Genomic DNA, 22162 nt, shown 5'->3' with positions numbered 1-22162 from the left:
GGAGCGAAACTTGAACCCCTCACAACCTCCAGTGGTGCCCTCTCCTCTCTGGCCCAGTGGAGCATGGCCCGTGGGTAATTGGTAGTGTCCCGAGCTGGCTGGGGGAGACAGTAATCCCACCCAGGTGTGAGATTGAAATGGCAGGGCGCGGGGACCTGCCGCAGCCGCGGTATCACAGGTCATTAGGCACTTTATTAGCCGCTGTAATTAGCTCCCATTAAGGAGCCGGGGAGCGCTCAAGGCCAACAGCTCGTTAACGGGTGCAGCTATCTTGGGGTACGTGGAATGAGGAGTGGGTGGGTGAGGGGGGGGGGGGGGGCAGAGAGAGGGGGCTGGGGCAGAGAGCCGAATTCTGGTGCAGGGACTATGTTTTCATGGGAGCACTTGCGCTCTCTCCATATGAAAAACCACAGCGGTTTTGCGGTGTGACATGGTAGCCTGCAGCATGGAAGTCATGGAAGACTTCTGATGCCGTGCGCTAAAGCCTACTGTAAGAGAGGCAGTCAGTCATGGAGGCAGCTCTGTGGAAGTCTGTCTAAAGGAAAAGCGCAGGATTCACCAGGCATTCACCTAATCTTAGCTGCAGCGTAGTTACGCTCATTGCACACAACCATGTTTCATTCCAATGTCCATGTAATTGTTTTTCCTGTTACGTTCAATCCCTGGTCAGTGGCTGAAAATGGCTGTGAATGACCTGGGAAGACACAGGAGCTGAAACAACAATATCCTGCTCAAATGTTGAATTTAATTTCAATGAGTTAACACTTGGAAGTTTACAGAGGAGAGATTTATTTGCAGAAATATCCTATTTTGCAGCAAGTCATTGATCATAATTCAGCTGTCAGTACCAAGGCATAAACAGGCTGAGTGAGAGACCACCTTTCATTGCAACCTGCATGTTCTTCTCAGGGCTTCTGTTCTCAGTGATGTCATATACAGTATGTCATATATCATACATGTGAGTTTTTTTTCTGTGAATTTAAATATATTTTAAGGAAAGCTCATGTGTTAATACATACCAGCACATTTAAACTTTACATTCATAACTAGCTTAGATTTTTCATCCATCCATTATTTATACATGCTTATTCCTGGTCAGGGTTGCAGAGTGCTGGAGGCTATCCCAGCATGCATTGGGCGAGAGGCAGGAGTACACCCTGGACAGCTTGCCAGTCCATCACAGGGCACACACACCATTCACTCACACACTCATACCTAGGGGCAATTCAGACACTCCAATTTAACCTAACCTGCATGTCTGTGGAAGGAAACCGTAGGAAACTCATGCGGACACAGGGGGAACATGCAAACTCCATAAAGGCCCCAGTCAGGATTAGCTTAGATTTTATTTATGAATTTATGTCATGAATTTAGTTTTTACATTCAAAGACAATACATTCATCATCACGCAAGTCACTTCAAATTATTTGTGAAGTACTCTGTAGGTGTTTCAGTCAAAGACAGAGAGAAAACTGAACTTCAGACTCAGTGGTCACAGAACAACAGCAGTCTTTCTGTGATAAGAATGGTGTAAAAGCTCTCTGCATGTGAATTCATTCGAAATTCAATGAAGCCTTTGTTTCAGAGGTGACATTGTGATCAATGCATTTAATCATATTCCTGGAGGCATTTAACCAACACAGAAACAATATCATCAATGACAGAATAATCATTTTACAGTGGACAATGACGTACCATGTTTATGTTGGATTTCCAATCCTCCTGTTGTCTAGAGAAAGTATTCCCATCCTCAATTTCAACTGACTGATAAGGAAAGACATGGTCTTGTACTTCCTCTAGATATGCGAGAAATTAATTTCATTTTTAATGTTAAAAACCCATATTTAACCTCAGTGATAATGAAAACTACTCATGAATAATTTTCAAATGGTGACCACACATTATCCATACAATGTTATATTCTGTGCATACATTAATGTGATGTGATAATTGTTTTTAATTATCATATGTATGCTAAAAATAATTACAGTTGCATGCTTGTATTTTAGCATCTGTTGCTGTGTGCTCTGTACCTGCAGATTCTTACAGTTATATGGAATGCTTTTAAAAGTATCTTGTAATGATAGGCTCTAGATCAAGTGGGCAGTTCCCTTTCTGGAAGGCTGGTGTTTATGCAGGTTTTTCTTTCCACCAATTAGCCTGGCCAATTATATGATTAGCTGTGCACATCAACACAGTTAGTCCACAGTAAAATATTTATATGGGGACAGGAGAACAACCTTCAGCTGTCATTCATGAGCCTGTCAAGAAATGTACCTAAAATGTGAGATCAGGCTTAAATAATCAAGAGTAAGGGTTAAATAATCAAGAGTGAAATCCAGAAACAGTTAGAGTCACATTCTTTCCCACCTCTGCTCTGAATGACAGTTTCTGGATAATAAATTATAATAATGAAGAAAAAACCCCAAACTCCTGTCTGAGAGATCAGAAACACTCTTCAGGAGGCTGGTGCATATGCGTCAGTGACTACTGTCTGTAGAAGATTTGCTAAGAAGTACCTAAAAGAGCCTGCAAAGTTCTGAAAAAGGTCTTGTGGACAGATGAGACCAGGCTATGTATAAAATATGCTGTAATTTCTACAAAGTGAAACCAAAGTTTATTAAAACAAGACCAGGTCAAAACCTAGTACATGGCTGGACCTAACACACTTCATCCGACCGACCAATGGTGTAACTTCATAACTGGGTCGACCAATGATGTAACTTCATCACTCACTCAGTCAGACATTCGCGTTTATAGGGCTGACCCCGCTATTGCGGTCCAGCCAAAAAACACTTAAATAAAAGCTGAGAATATGCACTTTAACATGTCGATTGTTTGATTACAAATCTAAAATTAAGTCCAAATGAAGAAAAAATGTCTTTTTTTCAAACATTTTGGAGCTCACTGTAGGTGCAATCTTCAGTTGTAGAAAATGTCAGCTCAAGATGATTGACATATTAAATAATATTAAATAATTAACATATTAAATAATTAAGAGCAGAACTTGAGACAAACAACTGCGACGATTGGTTCTAGGTTTTCTAGGTCTTGTCTTTAAAGTGACCAGTACTCCATAGCTGTACCAAAAAGCAAAAAAGAACAAGCATTTTACTTGCAATTACCGAAGTCCCCTCACAAGTGAAGTAACATTTATATGCATGGGTTTAGTGCACACCAGCATGCACCCTCACGAGCACCTTCATGCTGGTGTATCTCTTTGGATTTCACCTCAACTTGTGTCAGCCATGCTATCCCATGAGTCCTAGAACCACAAATGCAATCACATTATTTTAACAAGCTATTAAAGTAACCATATCCAGAAACATCACCAGCCTGTATTACAGCAAGAAAAGCTAGGTAAGCTATTAGCCACCATATTAAACATTGCATTGTAAAAATATATAAGTGAGGTAAAAGCTTAACAACCAACTCCAGGTACGAGAAATTCTCACAATATTTCTATACATTTCCATTAAAATTAATAACCCCTCTTTGATGGGCTTTACCATTGCCACTCTATTAGATATTATATAATATAATACACTCAAATTATATCCTTAAATTTATTTTTTTTATTTATGTACTAAATTGAGGTAACAGTAAGTGCCTAATTTAAAATAATGATTTTCTTCTTTAAAAACTGCATAGATATGCCACTATCTTCCAAAACCCAAACCCCTAACTGTATTGTAGAGGAATACAGGAATTACTTTCATTACTCCTGTAATGTTCATGGTAGGCTGTCGAATAAAGAATTATTCAACTCGATTTGTTGTCAAAAAAACAACTTCATCATCAGAGAGCACTCATAGGCTACGGGTAATGCACTAGGACTTCATCCCCCATGCACTTTGACCACTCCTTCCTGGTCATAAAGGATGTCCAGCTGGCCTGGGCAGGAGTTACCCCCATCTTAACTATCTATTTTTATTTCTATTTTTTATATATTTCACACCTAATTTATTGCAATGTGTGAAGTATGTGTATTGAGTATGTCTATTAGTGTTTTTTGTGACGTTATGATGAAATGCCTTGTGATTATGCTGCAAACCAATTTCCCCACGGGGACAAATAAAAGTATCTATCTATCTATCTATCTATCTGAGCACTAGTCTTTGGTAGAGTGACACGCCCCATAGGACAGAATTCCAGCACTGACCAACTGACAACTGACAACTCCAGCTGGCAGCCCCATGAAGTAATACTGTACATACCTGACCAAAGCAAAGCACCGTCTATGGAAGGAGGGTTTCAGCTCACTCAGATTTCAAACTGTAATAAAAACTTTAATTAAATACGCCGAGGTAAAGTGCAGCTCTTTGTTGATTTAAGACGATGAATATACTGCAGTTAAGTATGGCTGCACAGTATTCACTTCTATTAATATACAATATTGCCATAAAATGCAGGAGAAAAAGTAATTTGCTGACTATCTAATAAAAATGTAATAATTTGTTGGGCCACTTAATTTGTTGCAAGAAAGAAGTCTGTTGAGCACCATAATAGGAGGGTAATAATAGTTTCAGTACTGAGTCTCTATGGGGCTTTGTTTCAAGGCTAATAGTCCATCAATCAATCTGCCTTCATTTCTGTATCACATCATTTACAAACAGGTTGTCAAACTGGGCTTTACAACTAATGTCAGTGATTCCAGAGGGAATTTTTTTTTAAACTCCCTTAAAAGGCTAATTAAGGTAAAATACTGGAAAATGGTAGGTTGCAGAAAAGAATAGCTCAGTACACACAAACATGATGGGCGAAAGAGCACAGCCCTTGTGATGGCCAGATTTATGCGTCACACAGAAGGATTATGCTAATGAGGCTATGCAAGCTATGCATATTGCATGCACAAGCTATGCATATTGAGGGCCCTTATTAGATTCCTGATTATAGCACTATCTACTGACAACAGAGCTTAACGTTCCTTGTAAACACCAGGGCAGCACTGCAATTCTGTGTAATAAATCATTGCAGTATGTTTAAAAGTAAAAAAGGGGTTCGCATCCTTGGTATTGCCATTTATCTAAGAACCTGGCTTTTTTCCGTTTAAAGACGGTTCTCGGAAAAAAAAGCCCTGTTTTCTTCTGTCTCCCATCAACCAGGATACAGAGAGGCCCCTGCTGTTTGTTCCCAAAGAACGCCTCTGCAGTAATTACACACTGCTGCTAGGGTAACTAATTCAATAATTAGGGATTTATTAGATGTTCAGAGTATATGCCTGTTCGTGTTTCTGCTTGCCCAGGTGGTGACTGAACGCTCTCAACGAATCACAAATGAGAAAAAAAAAACAACAAAAAAAAAAAAGAAGCACTGAAAGCTTTTTCATTAAACGATGTCTTTGGGGGACGAGTTTGCAGAAGTGTGTTAAAAGCCCTGGAATCTTATTTGAGCTGGTACTGAGGGGTGGTTACATGAAGGGAGATTGTATGTAGGCGAAATGGTAGCAATTGAAACTGAGTCTCATTTATCTGCACCGCACAGTGGAATTCTTATGTGATTTTCGCTCTTATATCAAGCATCTCTGTTTCGTAAATGAGCAGCCAATCACAGTGTGAACTGTGTGCATGCTCGTGAAGCCAGAGTCCTTGCCGTGACCCAAAGCTATGAATACTCAGCCCAGCTAGCCCAAACTTCCCAATCTGCACTCACATTACGTCCATGCCCCCTGGAGGACACAACAGCACATGGAAGACAACTTTAATACCATGCATGTTATCAGATGTGGCCGAGGCCAGCTTTACCGTGTCTACTAGGGCACTCTCAGTGATGACAGACACACTGATACGTCTCACCAGTCTGACTCCACAGGGGAGCTCTGACGGGCTCTGGGCCTTCAGTTGCTGCTGTGGTGTTTTTTGGCGGTGCCGTGAAGGATTTCTGTAACCAGGGAGCGTGTGACAGAGCGGCTGTGAGCGCCGCGCTGGCCACCGGGTCGGGGACACGAGGAGATGCCGTCCGCCAGGCAGGAAGCCGCCCCCAAACGAGCGGCGGGCCCGGGGACGAGCTGTCAGCTAGCCGCCGTCTGGGCAGACGTACGCTCCCTTGTCCCCGGTACGCTGTCGTCCAGCGGTCACCGCCCCGCTCTGATTAACGGCCTGGCCACCAGGATATTTACGGCCCGGAGCAGCCGAAGCCCCGCCCCTGCGTCCGACGCGTTCCTCCCCCCGCGGGGCCGCGGTCGCCGCCGCCGCAGCCGGCGCTAGTGCACGATGCAGGAGCCGCTGAACTCGCGCTTGAGGCGGGCCCTCAGCCGGCGCAGCTTGGCGTGGCCGCCGTCCACCCTGAGCCCGCACTCGGCCAGGCGCCACGCCCCGCCCAGCTGCCGCTCCCCGTACTGCCGCAGGGCGCCGCGCAGGAAGCAGTCGGCCAGCCGCGGCCTCCCAAGCCCCGCCTCCACGCAGCGCAGGGCGTGGTCCCGGTGCAGCTCCAGCGCCTGGGCGAAGTCCTCCAGCGCCGCCTCCTCGCGGGAGCACAGCACCAGGCCGCGGCCGCGCCGGCACAGGTCCGCCGCCCGCGCCTCAGGCTCCGCCCCATCGCCGTGGCCGCGCACCACCCGGTCCAGGTCGGAAACGGCGCGCTCGTGGAGGCCCAGCCGTGACAGGCACGCCGCCCGCTGCCGGTAGAACTGGACATCCCCCTCCCCTCCTGCCCCCACTGCCACCGTCAGCAGAGCCAGCGCTGCCTCCCATTGGCCATGCTCAGACACATGCTCCGCCTCCCGAGCAGCGGCCTGCCAGCAACAAAGAGTTTCTGAGTAAAACTCCTTCCTTGCCCTCCAGTGCTGATTGGTCAAAAATACATGAAACAGCGATAGTGCATCCTTTTTTTTTAAAGGTCAGCAGGACAGGCAATGTGCTCTATTCCTATTTTCTGCTTTTTTCAGGCAGTTAGAAAGCAGAGAAGGTAACAGCTAGAGAAGGGAGCACAGCTGAGAAAGTGCCATGGCGGGAATCAAACCCCCATCCATGCAGGACGATGTGACTCGCCTGGGAGTCTGCCGTCCGACGGACTGCGTCCCACACCATATTTAAAAATGGTCTGCGCATCCATTTTAAATACATATATCCAGTTTATCAAAGGACAAAGCAGCCAACAGTTACAAGAATAAAATTGCAAGATACGCTTACAGGTAACACTACGACAAACAAACTTAGCCAAAATGAAGAGGGGGAAAAGTAGTAAGAGGCTGCTGTGCGGTCGACAAGCTTGCACAGCGCTACACAGTAATTATGATTTATGCGCTCTTTGTGGTTCCTCCCTCTTTTCTCAAGCTGAGTGCTTCTGTAACATTTTTCACCTCCATACAATCCTTCCAGCGTAATTATATTAATGATAAGCTGTGACAGCAATTACTGAAACGCTGAGGCCATGGGGTCCCACAGCATCAGAGGGCAGAGCAGCACTGGGCTCTGTACCTCTGAGTCTCACTTTAGACACTGTGTGTGTGTGTGTGCGCGCGTGTGTGTGTGTGTGTGTGTGTGTGTGTGTGTGTGTGTGCATGTGTGTGTGTAGGTGTGTAGGTGTGTGTGTGTGTGCGTGTGTGTGTGTAGGTGTGTGTGTGTGTGTGCGTGTGTGTGTCTGTTCGTGTGCATGTGTGTTTGTGTGCATGTTTGTGTGTTTGTGTGTGCATGTGTGCGTGTGCGTGCGTGTGTATATCTGTGTGTGTGTCTGTGTGTATGTGAGTGTGTGTATATCTGTGTGTGTGTGTGTGTGTGTGTGTATATCTGTGTGTGTGTGTGTGTGCGTGCGTGCATGCATGCGTGTGTGCGTGCGTGCATCCATGTGGGTGTCCTCCCTAGGGCTGCTGCAGCCAGATCTGTGCATTACACAGCTCTATCACTGGGCCATGTGTTACCTGTGCAAGGAGACCCCTGTGAGCTGAAGTGATCAGATCCAGCAGGAAGTCCAGGGTGGAAGAGTCTCTCTCTGCGATTCTGCTCAGCCTCCTGCCTGCAGCTCCAAAGTTCTGCTGCCATGACTCCACCACCCCCCACCTGGCCTGGGCGGCTGCTTCCCGAGGCTCCTGGCCAAAGACCTGGCCCAGGTGAGCAGCTGCTGCCTTCACCGCACCTGAGAACACACGGGAGTTGGAGACACACTGAGACACTGAATTTTGCACATTTTATTCAACTCTGCACTTGGACCCGAAAAACGGGTAACAGAAAATGTCATAAGCACACTACGATGACAATGAGACTACCCCTTCCCCAGGAAGCCAGTAGCTAACAGAAAAGAAAAACCATGTCTCAGTTTCTGTCTCACCTTTGGCAAGCAGGGTGTCTACGTACAGGAGATGCCATCTGGGGTCTCTGGAATCAGTTTTCATTAGGGCCCCACCAATCAGAAAGGCTTCTCTTAGGTGCTCCTCCTTGCAGGGAACTGGATTGGCCGCTATGACGTCAGAGAGATTGGCCCTGCAGTACTTCTGCAGCCAATCGCAGACAAGCTTTCTGCCTGTGTCCTTCAGGGACAGGATATCCTGAGTGACTGCATTACAGTCCACCTGGAGAGCTGCCAAAATGTCTCTGGTGCATTCCTGGAAAATGACACACAGTATGTCTCACTAAGAAACATATCTACATACAAACTGAGGCTTTTCCCTTAATGTGTAACAGATTTAGCATAGATATACAGTATGTATATCTATGTGAATGTGTATAGGGTGTGTGTGTCTGCTAACACCCACTAAGCATTCTTACTTGAAGGTTGAATCTAGGTTAATGACTGGAGGACTTAATGTTTGTGAAGGCAAGGCAGTGCTCACATAAGCAGTGTTCATCTCAGCATCTAATATATACTCATGTGGCCCTTTTCAGTCTGTCAATCCAATGTGACTCCACACACCTCAAAAACAGTGGGCTCAATCTACCAAAACAGAGATAAAAATAATCTCTACGATTATCGCCCCATGCCCATAAAATGATGCCAGAGGTAAAAAAGGAAAAAAAAAAAAGAACTTTCAAAGAACCTTCATCATTTTAAATGCAGGCAGCACTGTGTCTTTTTATGTTTTATTCAGATAGCTGTCCCTGTAGAATCCTTTTTATCAGGACAAAGATGCATAATGATTCACCATCCTCCTGGCTCCTGTGCTGTTCCCCAAGCTGAACGCTGTTCCGCCTGTAATTCTCACAACCCTGTGATTACACTCCTTTTGTTACTGTGCGCAATCTGGAAAATCACTCAGGGCTCAACATCAAGCCTTCCCACGAAATGCACACAAGCACACAAACACACACACACACACACACACGTACATACACGTACACGCAGGTACGGACGCACGCACGCACACATATTCACACACACACACACACACACACACACATATTCACACACACACACACACACACACACACACACACACACGTACATACACGTACACGCAGGTACGGACACACACACGCACGCACGCACACATATTCACACACACACACACACACGCACACACACATATTCACACATGCACACACACACACATATATATATATATATATATATATATATAAGCACTCACAGGCACACCCACAGGCGCACATACACATACATAAATAGAACACTCAAGTTTCACCCCAGACGTAAGAAAACCAAAAAGAAGCAGAGCTACAGAACAGTCATGACCCCTCTTGGGCACTGCGTTCAGCTAAAGCAATGATGTGCCCCACGGTCTGGAACTGAAACCTGCCAACGCCCTTGAGGACTGTGACTGTGAGCCCTGGGACAGCCCTGTACAGGGAAGGAAGATTTGAGTACGCTGGGTTGTCTCCGCCTCATTCCTCTAAGCTGATGCCTATAGAACATGTGTGCTCCTCCAAAGCTCCACTGCTGAACTACAGAGCAAAGAGGAGTGGTGGCCAGGAGCCAGTGCATCAGTGGACATGCTAATCTGTGAATAGACAAATTGGTGGAGGATACCGTAGCAATTGGACAGGCTTACAAATGCGTCCAAATCTGTCTAGTGAACTAGCGTTACATAGAGCGTCCAAATCTGTCTAGTGGAACTCACAATTACACTCTAATAACAGTGAAACTTCACTGACAGTAAGTTTTGGAAAGACTGCGTAGCTAAGCTTTCCAGATCTTTACTCCTGTCTCTGTCTCTCTCTTTCTCTCTCTCACACACACACACACACACACACACCTTTTCCCTCACTCTCTCACTCTCTCCCTCTTTATGTCCCCCACCCTGTCTCTCACTCTCTCCCTCTCTCTCTCCTCTCCCTCTCTCTCTCTGCATTCTGAAGGCTGTCTCAGCCCTTCCTAATCCCCCTTATCTTAATGGCATCCGCACACTATCAGCGCCACAGCAGGCACAATCAACTTTCGCCGGTCTCTATCAGCGCAGCCATCCCTATTCAATACCACCCCCCCCTGCTTGCCACACAGGTGTCTGATCGCATCTGCCCCCCCCCCCCCATCCTACCTGCAGTACCCATCCGTCCATCAACACTCAAATGCCAAGAGGCTTCAGCAAGCACAGAAGGTTATACAGTCTACACAAGCACCTGATCACAGCAGAGTTTTAGAAGAAGAAGAACAAAAACATTATCATTTGGACACTAACGAGTCCTGGAGATCTGATAAGAACTTAATTTATAAATGCATGCTTTGCTTGTGTGTTGTTCTCCATCACAGCACCAAAAAGGAAGCTAAATTCTTAGCGTACCTTCTGTTGGTTTAGCATGAGGTAGGTGAAGCCCCTCCCACACAGAGCCTGCACATGCTCAGTGTGCTCCTTAAGGATGGCACTGAAGTCAAAGATGGCGGTCTTACGCTGGCCCAGAAGCACGTAACATCGGGCCCTCGCCAACAAAGACTCCGTCGCCTCACCACCTATAGCACGTTTCAGAAAGCACAGTAATTACATTCCTTGGATTCATCTCACAAGTATCACACGTTTCAGTTAAAATAACCTCCTAGTCACAGTATGACAGTCTCTTTCAGTTTGCGTGTGTTTTTGAATGTTAATGAAGTGCTGATGCAGTCTTTACATGGGTCTCATGCTGTACCCTTTGTAGAGTGTCGCCATTTCGTCCTGGTTTTTGTTGACTCATGCTGTCCTGCTTCAGTGTTAATTCAGCAAGAAGCAAAATGGCACACCATTATCATCCAAATGCTGCTGAAACAATTGTGCTTTAAAATCTGTGATATCAAAGACGTTTTCTCAATGGCGTGAAAATGCACATCACCGCTGGTCAACACCGGACTGTACTACACGTCACTACCTCAGCTCTTGGCCTGAAAATCCCCCAGCAGGGCAAATATACAGTAACTACGTAAACCAGTACGTCCCCTGTGCCAGTGACGGTCAGTCAGTTCACACTGGGTTGGGGAACCATTATTCATTCCAGTATGGGTTTTAACACGAGTAGCAGTGAATCAAATGAATGGGTATTGTGAAGTTCACATGACATGACTGATGTCAGACACACACATACTGTGCACACAAACACGAGAGTCACACGCACACACAAAAGCACACATACACCGAAATACCGTACACACGCAAAGGCAGGAGCGCACTTAAGGACAATCTGTGCACACACACACACACACACACACACAAACGGACACACACAATCATACACACGCGCATGCACACACACCCTCAAATGCACGCAGTGTTCCTTCTCTAATGGTTCTGAGAACTGCTCCCCGCGTAAGGTTACAAACACACTCCCGCAGGGTAGCTGCGATTCCCTGACATTTCAGAGAAATGGGGCGTTTGGTGTCATCCAGCCAGGAGACATTAAGAAGTGATTTAGCGCTGGCCTTTCAGACGGGCAGCGGGAGAGGCGCTAAATGTCCGTGACTCCATTTTCCGTTTTAAGGAACGGTAACTCTTGCTCGAGGCTTCCGCGAACTACGCGGCAACCGCCGGGGTGACTTTACTAACCGGTTTTTAAAAGCCGCGCTAAATGCAGAAGAGACTTTGCAGTAAGTGTTTTGACTAAGCATTTGCAAACCCTGTGAGGGGATTTATCAAAAGATTTAATTAGCTTCCTCTGAGTGTTTTCTGAAAACCCAGATGAACGAAAACAGAAAGAGGAGAAACCCAGAGGTAGTTTAGCGGTTTAAAGGCAGACCATCAACAGACAGCTGTTACTGTACGGTCAACATTTGCAATCTCCCACAAAAACCAATGAAGAGTCATTATCTGTCAGTCATTATCTGACCTCCTTACTGCACATGTCAAATCAAGAATCATTAATGCTCTGGTTACTGGGGGAACACTCTGCTCTGTCTTCAAAAACAAGTGGCTATTTGCTGCCATGCCACTGCCATGGTTTTACCTGGAACATATCCACAGAAAAACAACTATCCAAAGATAATGCACAGGCCCCTTCTGTGATAGTGTCGAACATTCAAAGATGACATGCTAAAAACAATGCCTGAATTTCCTCACCTAAGCCCAAAAAAAAAATTAAAAATAGTCTTCGGTGAGGGAATAACTGGCCCTGTTGTGACGAGATATGTCATAGCATGTCACAGAGGAAGGGAGTCTGGGTATCTGTTAAACGATTGGGTTAACTATTCTTGCATCTCACTATTAAAATCAATAAAATGTTAAATATTATTTTATTTATGTATGTCTGGCAATATTGTTTCATCATACATGCCAAAAAAGCTCTTTGAATTGAATTGAACTGCATCAAATCTAATTGAACTGAACTGAACTGAACTGAATTGAATCTAATTGAATTGAATCAAATCAAATCGATTCGAACTGAACTGAACTGACTAAGGATGTGATGACAGTGGGCAAAGTGATGAGTCTACTCACGGTCATGGTCTGGGAAAGGCACGCGCTCACCAGAAGCCATGATGGCGATGGACAGGTAGGCCACGGCCTCCCTGACGCCCGCATCCTCCCGCTGGCTCTCCAGGATGCGGCTGGCGGCGGCGTGGCAGTGCCTCTGCAGCAGCGCCCGGTCCTCCGGCGACGCCACCGTCAGCAGGGGGCGCAAGCAGCTGGTATCACCGCACTGGGTCAGTTTCTTCAAAAGCTGCAATGGGATGGGATGCACTGTCAAAGCTCTCGCCAACATGGTGGAGATTACGCAGTCCTTTTTTAGGAAGATGCATTTTACTATCTGGATGTATTATAAAGAGCCTTTACACGCCCATTCATAGCAAGGACATTTTACTTTGGTTTATATAACATTTTCCCCCAGACAGAAGTGAAGCCATGCGGTTTTCTTCTTCATCTCTTTCTTCCTCTACATGTAAATGGTAAATGGACTGCATTTATATAGCGCTTTTATCCAAAGCGCTTTACAATTGATGCCTCTCATTCGCCAGAGCAGTTAGGGGTTAGGGGTTAGGGGTTAGGTGTCTTGCTCAAGGACACTTCGACATGCCCAGGGCGGGGTTTGAACCGGCAACCCTCCGACTGCCAGACAATCGGTCATACCTCCTGAGCTATGTCGCCCTATGTGCCCTTACTCACTGATACATCCCATTACTTTAAAAGTTTTTAGACATTTTAGCAGATACCCTTATCCAGAGCAACTTCCGCTTGGTTCAGACTTAATGTGATAATTTCCCCCATTTTAAGCCTGACTGGAGCAAGAATCGCACTAATTATCCTCTAGCGTAAAAGGACTCAAGTCTCATGATTTTGCCAACCCCCCTCATCAACAAAAATGTTGGCCATGATCTTGTTGGCCGAGAAACAAAGACAAAAATCTGAGACCAACCCTGGCAATAGCCAATGGGATTTAAGCTTAAGAGGAAGATAAACAGAACAGGCAGGAAATTAACGCACTTTAACAACTTCCGCAAAATTCTTAAAAAGTTTGAGACAAGATGTAAAAAGCAGACTATGCATGATTTTTAGCCTTGCTCTGGTTCTGCGTTTACAATCAAAGAAAGCTCCTCCTCTGTCCCCAACCCTATCCACTCACCCCCCTTTTTTATTTTTTACATCTGTTTACACAACATTGTTTATATCTCCACTGTTAAATAGCTGCCCTCAAGGAAAATACATTTATAAGGTAGACTCTGGTTTTGGAACCATTTCAGGGATTGTCGTTTCAATTCGCTGTAGTTTTGGTTCTTCACCTATGCCACTGCGGTAGCCACAGCTAGCTACAAATGCTCTGCTGAAACCAGATCCCATCCCACAGACTCCGTGGTCACACCCACCCCTCCCCACACAGAAAAGAGTGTCACACCCAGAAGCATCCCAAACACATCCTGAAAGAAGACATACAGGCAGAGGAGCACAGATTCAGCAAATGTGTGCAAATACAGAGATTGCCAGTGCATTGTAGATATGACTGAGCATGGTTATTTTATAATATTTTCAAGGTAAAAATCCAGCATATTATGCCTTTAAGAATCTGGCTAATGAGTCCTTGTGTGAAACCCTCATTCTGTTCCCAGTTTCCTAGTGTGTGCACCATCACGACAGCAAGGCAAGACCGATTGTTGGCAACAACTGGAACACTTGCTAAGTGTAAATCAAGCTTTACAGAACTTACAATCTTTATATACAATCCATTTAAGCGGCAGGATATTTACTGAAGCAATTCTAGTTATATACACTATATGACAGAAAGTATCTTGACACTGTTTGGTCTGGGGCTGTTTTTCATGGCTTGAGCAAGGCCCCTTAGTTCAATTGAAAACGAATCTTAACTTCACAGCATACAATCACATTCTAGATGATTTTGTGCTTCCCCACCAATTTGGGGAAGGCCCTTTCCTGTTTCAGTATGACAGTACCCCCAGTCAGTAATGCTCCAACATCTAGTATAAAGCCTTCACTGGTTGGAGGTTGTTAGAGCAAAGGGTGAACCAACTCCATATGAATGCCCATAATTTTAGATGAGATATTGGATGTCTGTAATCCCAGCATGCATAACAGACACCGGACTAAAGCAAGGCTGTTAAAATTATTTAAGAATTAGCAAACAGTGCTCTCTGCTGGTAGATAGCTCAAGATTGAAAAACACCTAGGTGAAATCCGCAAAAAGATATTTTACCAGTTTTTAGCAGTTTTGTCATTTGTGTCCCTTGTATGTACTCTACAATGTTTTTCACATTGCGTAATTTTGCTCATGTTGTTTCCATCTTGTGTATGTTGTATGTCTTAATGAAAAATGTGTCTGTGTCTTGGACAGCACGTATTGTTTGTCGGAGACAAATTTCCTCAGGGACAGTAAATCTTATCTTCTTGCCTGGTTGGCGTCGTAGAGGAAGCCGCGGTGGAGCTGCAGCATGGCGAGGCGGGCGAGGACGGGCGAGCGCGGGGAGCTCTTCCCGATGGACAGCAGGAGGCGGTGCGCCTCCTCCACTCTGCCCAGGCAGTAAAGCGAATCGGCCGCCAGGATCTGCGGCCCGTCCGCGCCAGGCTCCAGCTCCGCGAGGAGAACGGCCAGGGCGTGCACTCCAACGGCCGTCCTGCGACACACAACGCAGTCAGGCGCACATCACAGCCAAGATATGCATATAAGTGAACGCAGTAACACGGGTACATACGTAACAGGTTTGTGCAAAGCCCGTTCTTATTCAATATGTGATCATACACGCAATCCGCACACAGTGCATGACATGCTACTAAAACAAATTTAATGGTGCCAAACAACATTGAAATCCACAACAGTCTAGCATTGCAAGATATACCTGGTGAAGGTCGTTGTCAATGAAAACATTGTTTGGCACCATTAAATTTTCTTTCGAAGTATTTCACAGTATGTGATAGTTCCTTTTTATTCCACATCAACCCTATTCGGAACCTGTGAACTTGGACAGATGTCTGTGCACTACTTCTCTTTTTATATACCTCAACATTTGCCTTCACTAAGCATATACATTACAAAAAAAGAGGAAATGACTACTAGCATAAAACTGATGCCACATTTGGTCCCTGAAGTAAGCCACAGATCTGTGTAAATGCATATGCATAGGGAGAGACAGCGGTTACTCTTCTTTGTTGGTGGAGCAGCTCTCTCTCCCCTGTGTGGGTGGGGGTTGATGTCCCTGCTGCAGAGGGGAGCCTGGGGCGGGGTCCTGGTTCTGAGGCCCCTCCAGCATCACCCGGCCTTGCTCCAGGAGCACGGTGCAGAGGAGCCCCCGTCGGTTCCAGGGCACCAGACAGCGCACGGTCAGCGCGGCGTCCTGCGGCTGAAGCCGGCTGGCCGTCACGTAGTCCAGGGCCGTCAGGTAGGGCGACCCCGCCAGCATGCGCAGGAGCCCCCGGCCGCAGAGCGCGCGCACGCAGCTGGACGGGTGGGGGGCGCTGTGCTCGATCACCGCCTGAAAGTCCTCCGCCGCCCCCTGATGGTCGTCGGAGAGGAGGCGCGCGTAGCCCCGGAGCACGTGCACGGTGTTCTGGTAGCTCTGCCCGGCCGGGGAGGCCGCGGCAGCCAGCTGGCTGCAGATGGACAGGGCCTCCTTGAACTCCCCGCGGAGGAGCAGGCAGTCAGCCAGGCGCACCCTCAGCTCTCTGCTGCCCCCTCCCGGCTCCAGGTGGCACAGCGCACGCAGCTGCGCGATCACGGGGTCCAGCTGCTCCGCACCCATGGAGGAGCGCAGGTCGGGGCGCGCCAAAACGGCCTCCCTGTGCTCCGACAGGGCCCTCTCGGCCTGCTGCCGCAGCTGCGCCCGAGCCGCCTGCGCCGTGCCGCTGTCAGAGAACAGCCTCTGGAAGTGCAGCCTGGCGGCGGCAGGGTGGATCTCAAAGGCCTGCCCCAGATCCCTGCAGGCCTCGGTCGCCCTTCCGCCTGCCATGAAGCTGGCGGCAGCCCTGCCGACCAGGAGACAGCCCTTCCTCTCCGGCGGCAGCGAGTCGGGGGCCGTCTTTTCCGCTACCGGGGGCGTCTCTGTCCACGTCCCGCCCCCCTGCAGGGCCCGGGAGTAGGCCTCAGCGCTCTCCTCAAACCTGCCCTTGTGGAGCAACATTGCCGCCCGCACTTCCTGCACACGCGTGTCCTCTGGGCACACAGACGCCAGGAACCGCATGCATTCGGAGGAGGGTGCCGGGTCCGGCGGCCCGCTTGGCCGCGCCCCTTCCCGAGCCTCGTTCTCGCCTTGGGACGCAGGGGTCAGCTGCACCAGGTACTGCAGGAAGGCTTTCACTATCCTGGGCAGGTGCAGCGCCTGCCTGCTCTTCAGCAGTCTCCCAGTCTCCGCCTCGTTCTCTCGGAAAGCCCTGAGGTAGAGGAGTGGGCCCGTGGGGCTGTGGGGCTGGGAGAGCAAGCAGGCTAGGGCCCTGGTGAGCTCCAGGGTCAGGCGCGCGGAACCTTCCACCTGGGGAACACCGTTTCCATCCAGCAGGGCAGAGCAGCGCACAGCAACCTCCTCGCAGCACTGGCCGCCGCCCAGGAGGACGGACTCCATCTTGTACAGGGAAGCGGCGAGGTTGTTGGGGCTGAGCGTTGACAGGAACACAGCTGCCAGGCCTTTGTTGAGGCCCTCTCCGGCGCCACTGGCATCCCCCCGGCCATCCAGCCAGGCTTCCAGAGTGGAAATCACCCCCGCCAACCTGGCCGCCCCCAGCCCCCTCACGTGAGACAGGGTGGAGCCGGCGTGCGTCCCGAAGGCAGCGACGTAGAGAGCGGTGGCTCTCTCTGGCTCTCCTTCCCCCAGGAGCTCATCGCCTTCCCTGCACAGCTCCGAAACTCCAGCCCCCTTCCGTAGCGCCATCACAACCAGGCCACTCTTTTCTCCTCGTTCTCATCACATTACACCCCAGGGAGCCAGATCCTGTACACATCACAAAGACAGGGTGGGAAGCACAGGAACAGCACACAGGGCAGGGGTGGGGGGTTGGGGTGTCCTCTTGAAATATCTCATAAACAGATACAGAAACTAAATGTGAACAGGAAGCATTTCAGCGAGAGCGTTGAAGATTTAAGATGTGCAAGGTTTCTTCTTTTTCAATTCAAGGAAATTAACTGACTGGAGGCAGCTGGTTTTTTTCTGCATAGCCTGGACTTTCTCGTGTCAATTATGAATGATCGCCCTCTTTTTTTCTCAATGAATCCAATTAGCATTGAATGAATATAATATTGCACCATAAAAACAACTCTGCTTATTAGTTTATGGCTTCTCTGATGCCAAGTGGGCTACGTCAGTACATATTATTGATTCAATTGCATATTTCGGTAAAGAGGAGCAAGGAAGCCAACGTGTGATGCATTGTATTCCCAACAGTAACATAACATCAGGAGCACAATAAAATACCATAATGTAAATGTACACTAAGAAGATTACCAGCCCTATTAATGTTGAGTGAGTATAATACAGCAATCCTACATAAGAGCTGATCAAGCTAATCTCACTGGACAGACACTCATTACTCAGTACTCATTAGCCATGCCTGGAATATAGTGTGGGTAGTAACAGAACAAACCACGCAGCAGGGCTGCCCTGCTGGAGATAAGGGCTATAAATCAGACCACACTTCGCCTGGCTCATGCCACAGTGTATACAAATGGATGCCTCTCTAACCCACTTCCACCTGCAGACGTTGGATTGCGTTGTTTTTTGGTAGGTGAATTCAACCACAGCCCGCATGACTTTTCAGCTGTCTCCCATATTTGAGTTGCTACTTTATGTGATACAAATCACAGAAACAACTTCTTTGAAATTTAGAACTGGCCATGCTTATAAATAGGCTACGTATAACTAAAACTGCGTGACCTCGAATGAATGATTTATCCGACACACACACTGCCCGCTGCCCACTATAACGCTCCGCCAGTTACCAGAGATCGCTGAAGCGTACTTCACCAGATAGTTGCAAACAGAAATCATCCAAGAAATCAACGGTAACGTTAGGCTACTTGGTGAAAAAAAGGTTAACATCCTTACACCAACATACATTAATGCATTTAACAATCCTTAACATAATCCTGAACGTCGCGTCTGTGAATCTGCAAATTATATCTTATCAGCCAGTCTTCATTTTTATATGACTGAAAAAGTCATTCTTTTCCTTTTGGAAACACAATACGCAGATCCCATACTTGCTACTTTGTAATTTAAGACAACAGCAATGTTAGCAGGCGAGCTAGTTGGCTAGCTAACTTACCTTTCTACGTTTTCTTAACATGCAGTCGAGTTAGGTTTGGACTTAAGTGCTAGCCACATAGTTTTACAACATTTAAACGTTTTCTTATCACATCTTATGACGTCCACAATTACAAAGAATAAAAAGAAGAAAATCTCACGAGGAAGACAGAAAAAGGTGTTCACTGTTTGAACTTTTCGCATTTCAGGAGAAGAAAGGGGCGGACCTTTTTACTTTCGTGTACAAGCACATGTGTTCGGTTTCTAGGGTAACGACATACACTTACCAGAATGAATACATTCAGCCGCAGCGCAGCACTTCAAGACATTACATTACATTACAGGCATTTGGCAGACGCTCTTATCCAGAGCGACGTACAACAAAGTGTATAACCATAACCAGGAACAAGTATGACGAAACCCCTAGAGAGAAGTACCGGTCCAAGTACAGGGAACAACCGCATAGTTCAACCTGGACCCTGGTGGTTAAACTGATTAACACTAACAACGAGAACGGCAACAACGCAATCTATGGAAAAATAAAAATAAATAAAAATACAAGTAGTCGTTAAGACTGGCGCATCAACTAAGTCACCTATTAAACAGCTGCCTAGTTACAACCCTAAGTTTAGTCATTTACAGGGGGGGAAGGGATGGGGAGAGGTGCAGCCTGAAGAGGTGGGTCTTCAGTCGTTGTTTGAAATGGGTCACAGTCTCAGCTGTTCTGACCTCCACAGGGAGGTCATTCCACCATCGTGGGGCCAGAACAGAGAGGAGACGTGTTCTGGAAGTGCAGGTGCGAAGAGGGGGAGGTGCTAGGCGTCCTGAGGTAGCAGAACGGAGGGATCTGGCTGGCATGTAGGGTTTGAATATCTTTTGAAGGTATGCTGGGGCTGATCCCTTGACTGCCTGGTATGCTAGAACCAATGTTTTGAATTTGATGCGAGCTATAACAGGCAGCCAGTGGAGGGTAGTGAGCAGGGGAGTTACGTGGGAGTGTCTGGGTAGGTTGAAGACCAGACGAGCCGCAGCATTCTGAATGAGCTGCAGGGGTCTGGTGGCAGATGCCGGTAGTCCAGCCAGAAGAGACCCGCGCAGATTATTGCTGAAATACGAACTATATAAAAAGCGTTGAATCTTCGTTGGTGTTACGTCCCAGATGGTGGTCTAGAGGAAAGGAGGGACAATAACTATCCAAGTGAAGAAAGAAAAATAAGCTGACCGGACTTTTCAGTGCAGGGAGTTTATTTACAGTAGTGAAGGTGTACAGGTGCAAATATATACAAAATATACAAAACCCTGAAGCGGGCACACATGGGGAGGGGAAAGGAGAAAAGGACCGAAGGTGGTGCCAAATCAAAGAAGTCCTACAAAGTGCATTTTTCACTCAGAAAGTTTATTTATACTCCAATATACGCACCTCTGTATAACCTAATGTCAAAATGAAATATGCATTTAGATGTCTTCAGAAGTACATATAAAAATATGAAAATGACTTTAGAAGGACTCCCACCCCCCCCCCCCCCCATCAACAGCCTAAATTGGGCTAAGCGTATTCCATTTTCATGAGATCACATCAACTAAAGTAACAAATTCCACCTGTTGAGTTCAACCCCACTTATATTAAACTGCCTAAAGAAAAGCTGTCCAGAGGCCAACAGCAGCATTTCATTGATTTGACATCTTAGGGAGTAGCTACCTGCAAATAGAAGTCAGTTCTGAGAGAGACCAACAGTAAATTACACTAGGGGTTTCACCATATGACAGATTGGGAGATTTTAGATTTTTGTGAGATTTTGGACCAACGTGTTGGACAGCGCTTTCCACCACCATCATCAAAACACCAAATAAGAGAATATCTTTCGGAAGAATGGTGTTCCTTCCCTCTCATGTGAGTTACAGATACTTGTAGAATCTATGCGATGGTGCATTGAAGCTGTTCTGGGGGTTCATGGTCAAACACCTTACTAAGACACTTCATGTTGGGTTTTCCTTTAATTTGTCACCCTTCTGTGTGTGCGTGTGTGTGTGTGAGATATAATATATATAAGCTTTGTTTAAGCCTGACACCAACTATCTAGAATGGTAGATATTGTAAGGAGGACGATTATCATCCATTAACAGTGGATGATAGCCAAGTAATTTCACATATTTCTCTCATAATGTAACAGGTATATAACGCAGGCAAGGAATAATTTAGGCATTTCCAGAGTAAAACTGCTGGCCACTTAGACTGTGGGTGTACGCGGTCAAAAGTCAGAGTTCCGCTGTCTTGTTTTTTTTAAATAAGCTCGCAAGATGCAGGCGAATAAAAACCAAGTAGGCCTAGAATATGGCAGTATGGGTTTAGGGACAGTCTGTTCATTCACTCAATGCAAAGTTCAACCTTTTAATGAAATTTTCCACACATGTACAACTAACTTTGCTGAATTACTTCCTTCACATAACATGGCACTATGAGCTGTAATTAATGTAACATAATTTAACATTCTCCTTCTCTTTCTATGAAAAACAAAACATTTCTTCTTGAGAGAGTTTCTTATGTACATAGAATTGCTTATTGTGCAAAGTTCATTATTACAGCTCCAGCAATTATCATTATCCATGACTCACAGTTCTCAGTACTGAAGAGGTCCCCTTCTTGGTAAAACTGTCAGCCAGCTGGTCATCTAATGCTGACCGCACAATTGTCTGGATTTTCTTGTCTTGAATTAGTTCTTTGAATCATCTAATCTCAGGATGCAGCCTTTCTCTGTGACAAATTTTGAGGACATGATTGCATCAAAAAGTGAGTAATTATCAGTTACACGGGTGAGTGGCAAAGATAGAGTGCCTCTGACATTACTCAAAATTCGTTGGAATTCCATCCAAGAGGTGAGAACTCTCCTTCTTTTCCCATTAGCACATCAAGATACCTGCCTTGTGTCCCTATATCCATTAAATTATCAAAGAAGGCATTACTAAACACAACCAGCTTCAAGGAGTTCTCTTTGCCCAAGTGCTGGAACCTAAGCACCACATGCTCTGATTTCAATATCAAATAATGTTATTAACCACATTTATACTTTGCACGGCTACACATTCCACCGATGAGGCTAAACTGCACACATTAAACATTACATCTGGTCTTGTGTGACAT

At 46.4% G+C, this 22162-nt stretch overlaps 1 protein-coding gene across 1 annotated transcript; it reads right to left on the bottom strand.

Moving 5' to 3' along the window:
- Positions 1 to 1327: 1327 nt before the first annotated feature.
- ttc34 (tetratricopeptide repeat domain 34) lies at positions 1328 to 19271 on the bottom strand. Its single transcript, XM_064297920.1, has 8 exons — positions 19046 to 19271; positions 15935 to 17715; positions 15189 to 15411; positions 12818 to 13010; positions 10670 to 10836; positions 8266 to 8539; positions 7859 to 8073; positions 1328 to 6733 (listed from the first exon to the last, which is right to left on the bottom strand). The coding sequence occupies exons 2-8, from the start codon at positions 17653 to 17655 to the stop codon at positions 6203 to 6205; spliced, it is 3324 nt and encodes a 1107-aa protein (XP_064153990.1). The 5' UTR covers positions 17656 to 17715; positions 19046 to 19271; the 3' UTR covers positions 1328 to 6202.
- Positions 19272 to 22162: the final 2891 nt, after the last annotated feature.

The sequence above is a fragment of the Anguilla rostrata genome, chromosome 11 (assembly GCF_018555375.3).
Source record: "Anguilla rostrata isolate EN2019 chromosome 11, ASM1855537v3, whole genome shotgun sequence".
In the NCBI taxonomy this organism is placed as follows: domain Eukaryota; kingdom Metazoa; phylum Chordata; class Actinopteri; order Anguilliformes; family Anguillidae; genus Anguilla; species Anguilla rostrata.
Note: the sequence above shows the minus strand (reverse complement) of the source record. Positions and strands in the feature narration are given on the sequence as shown.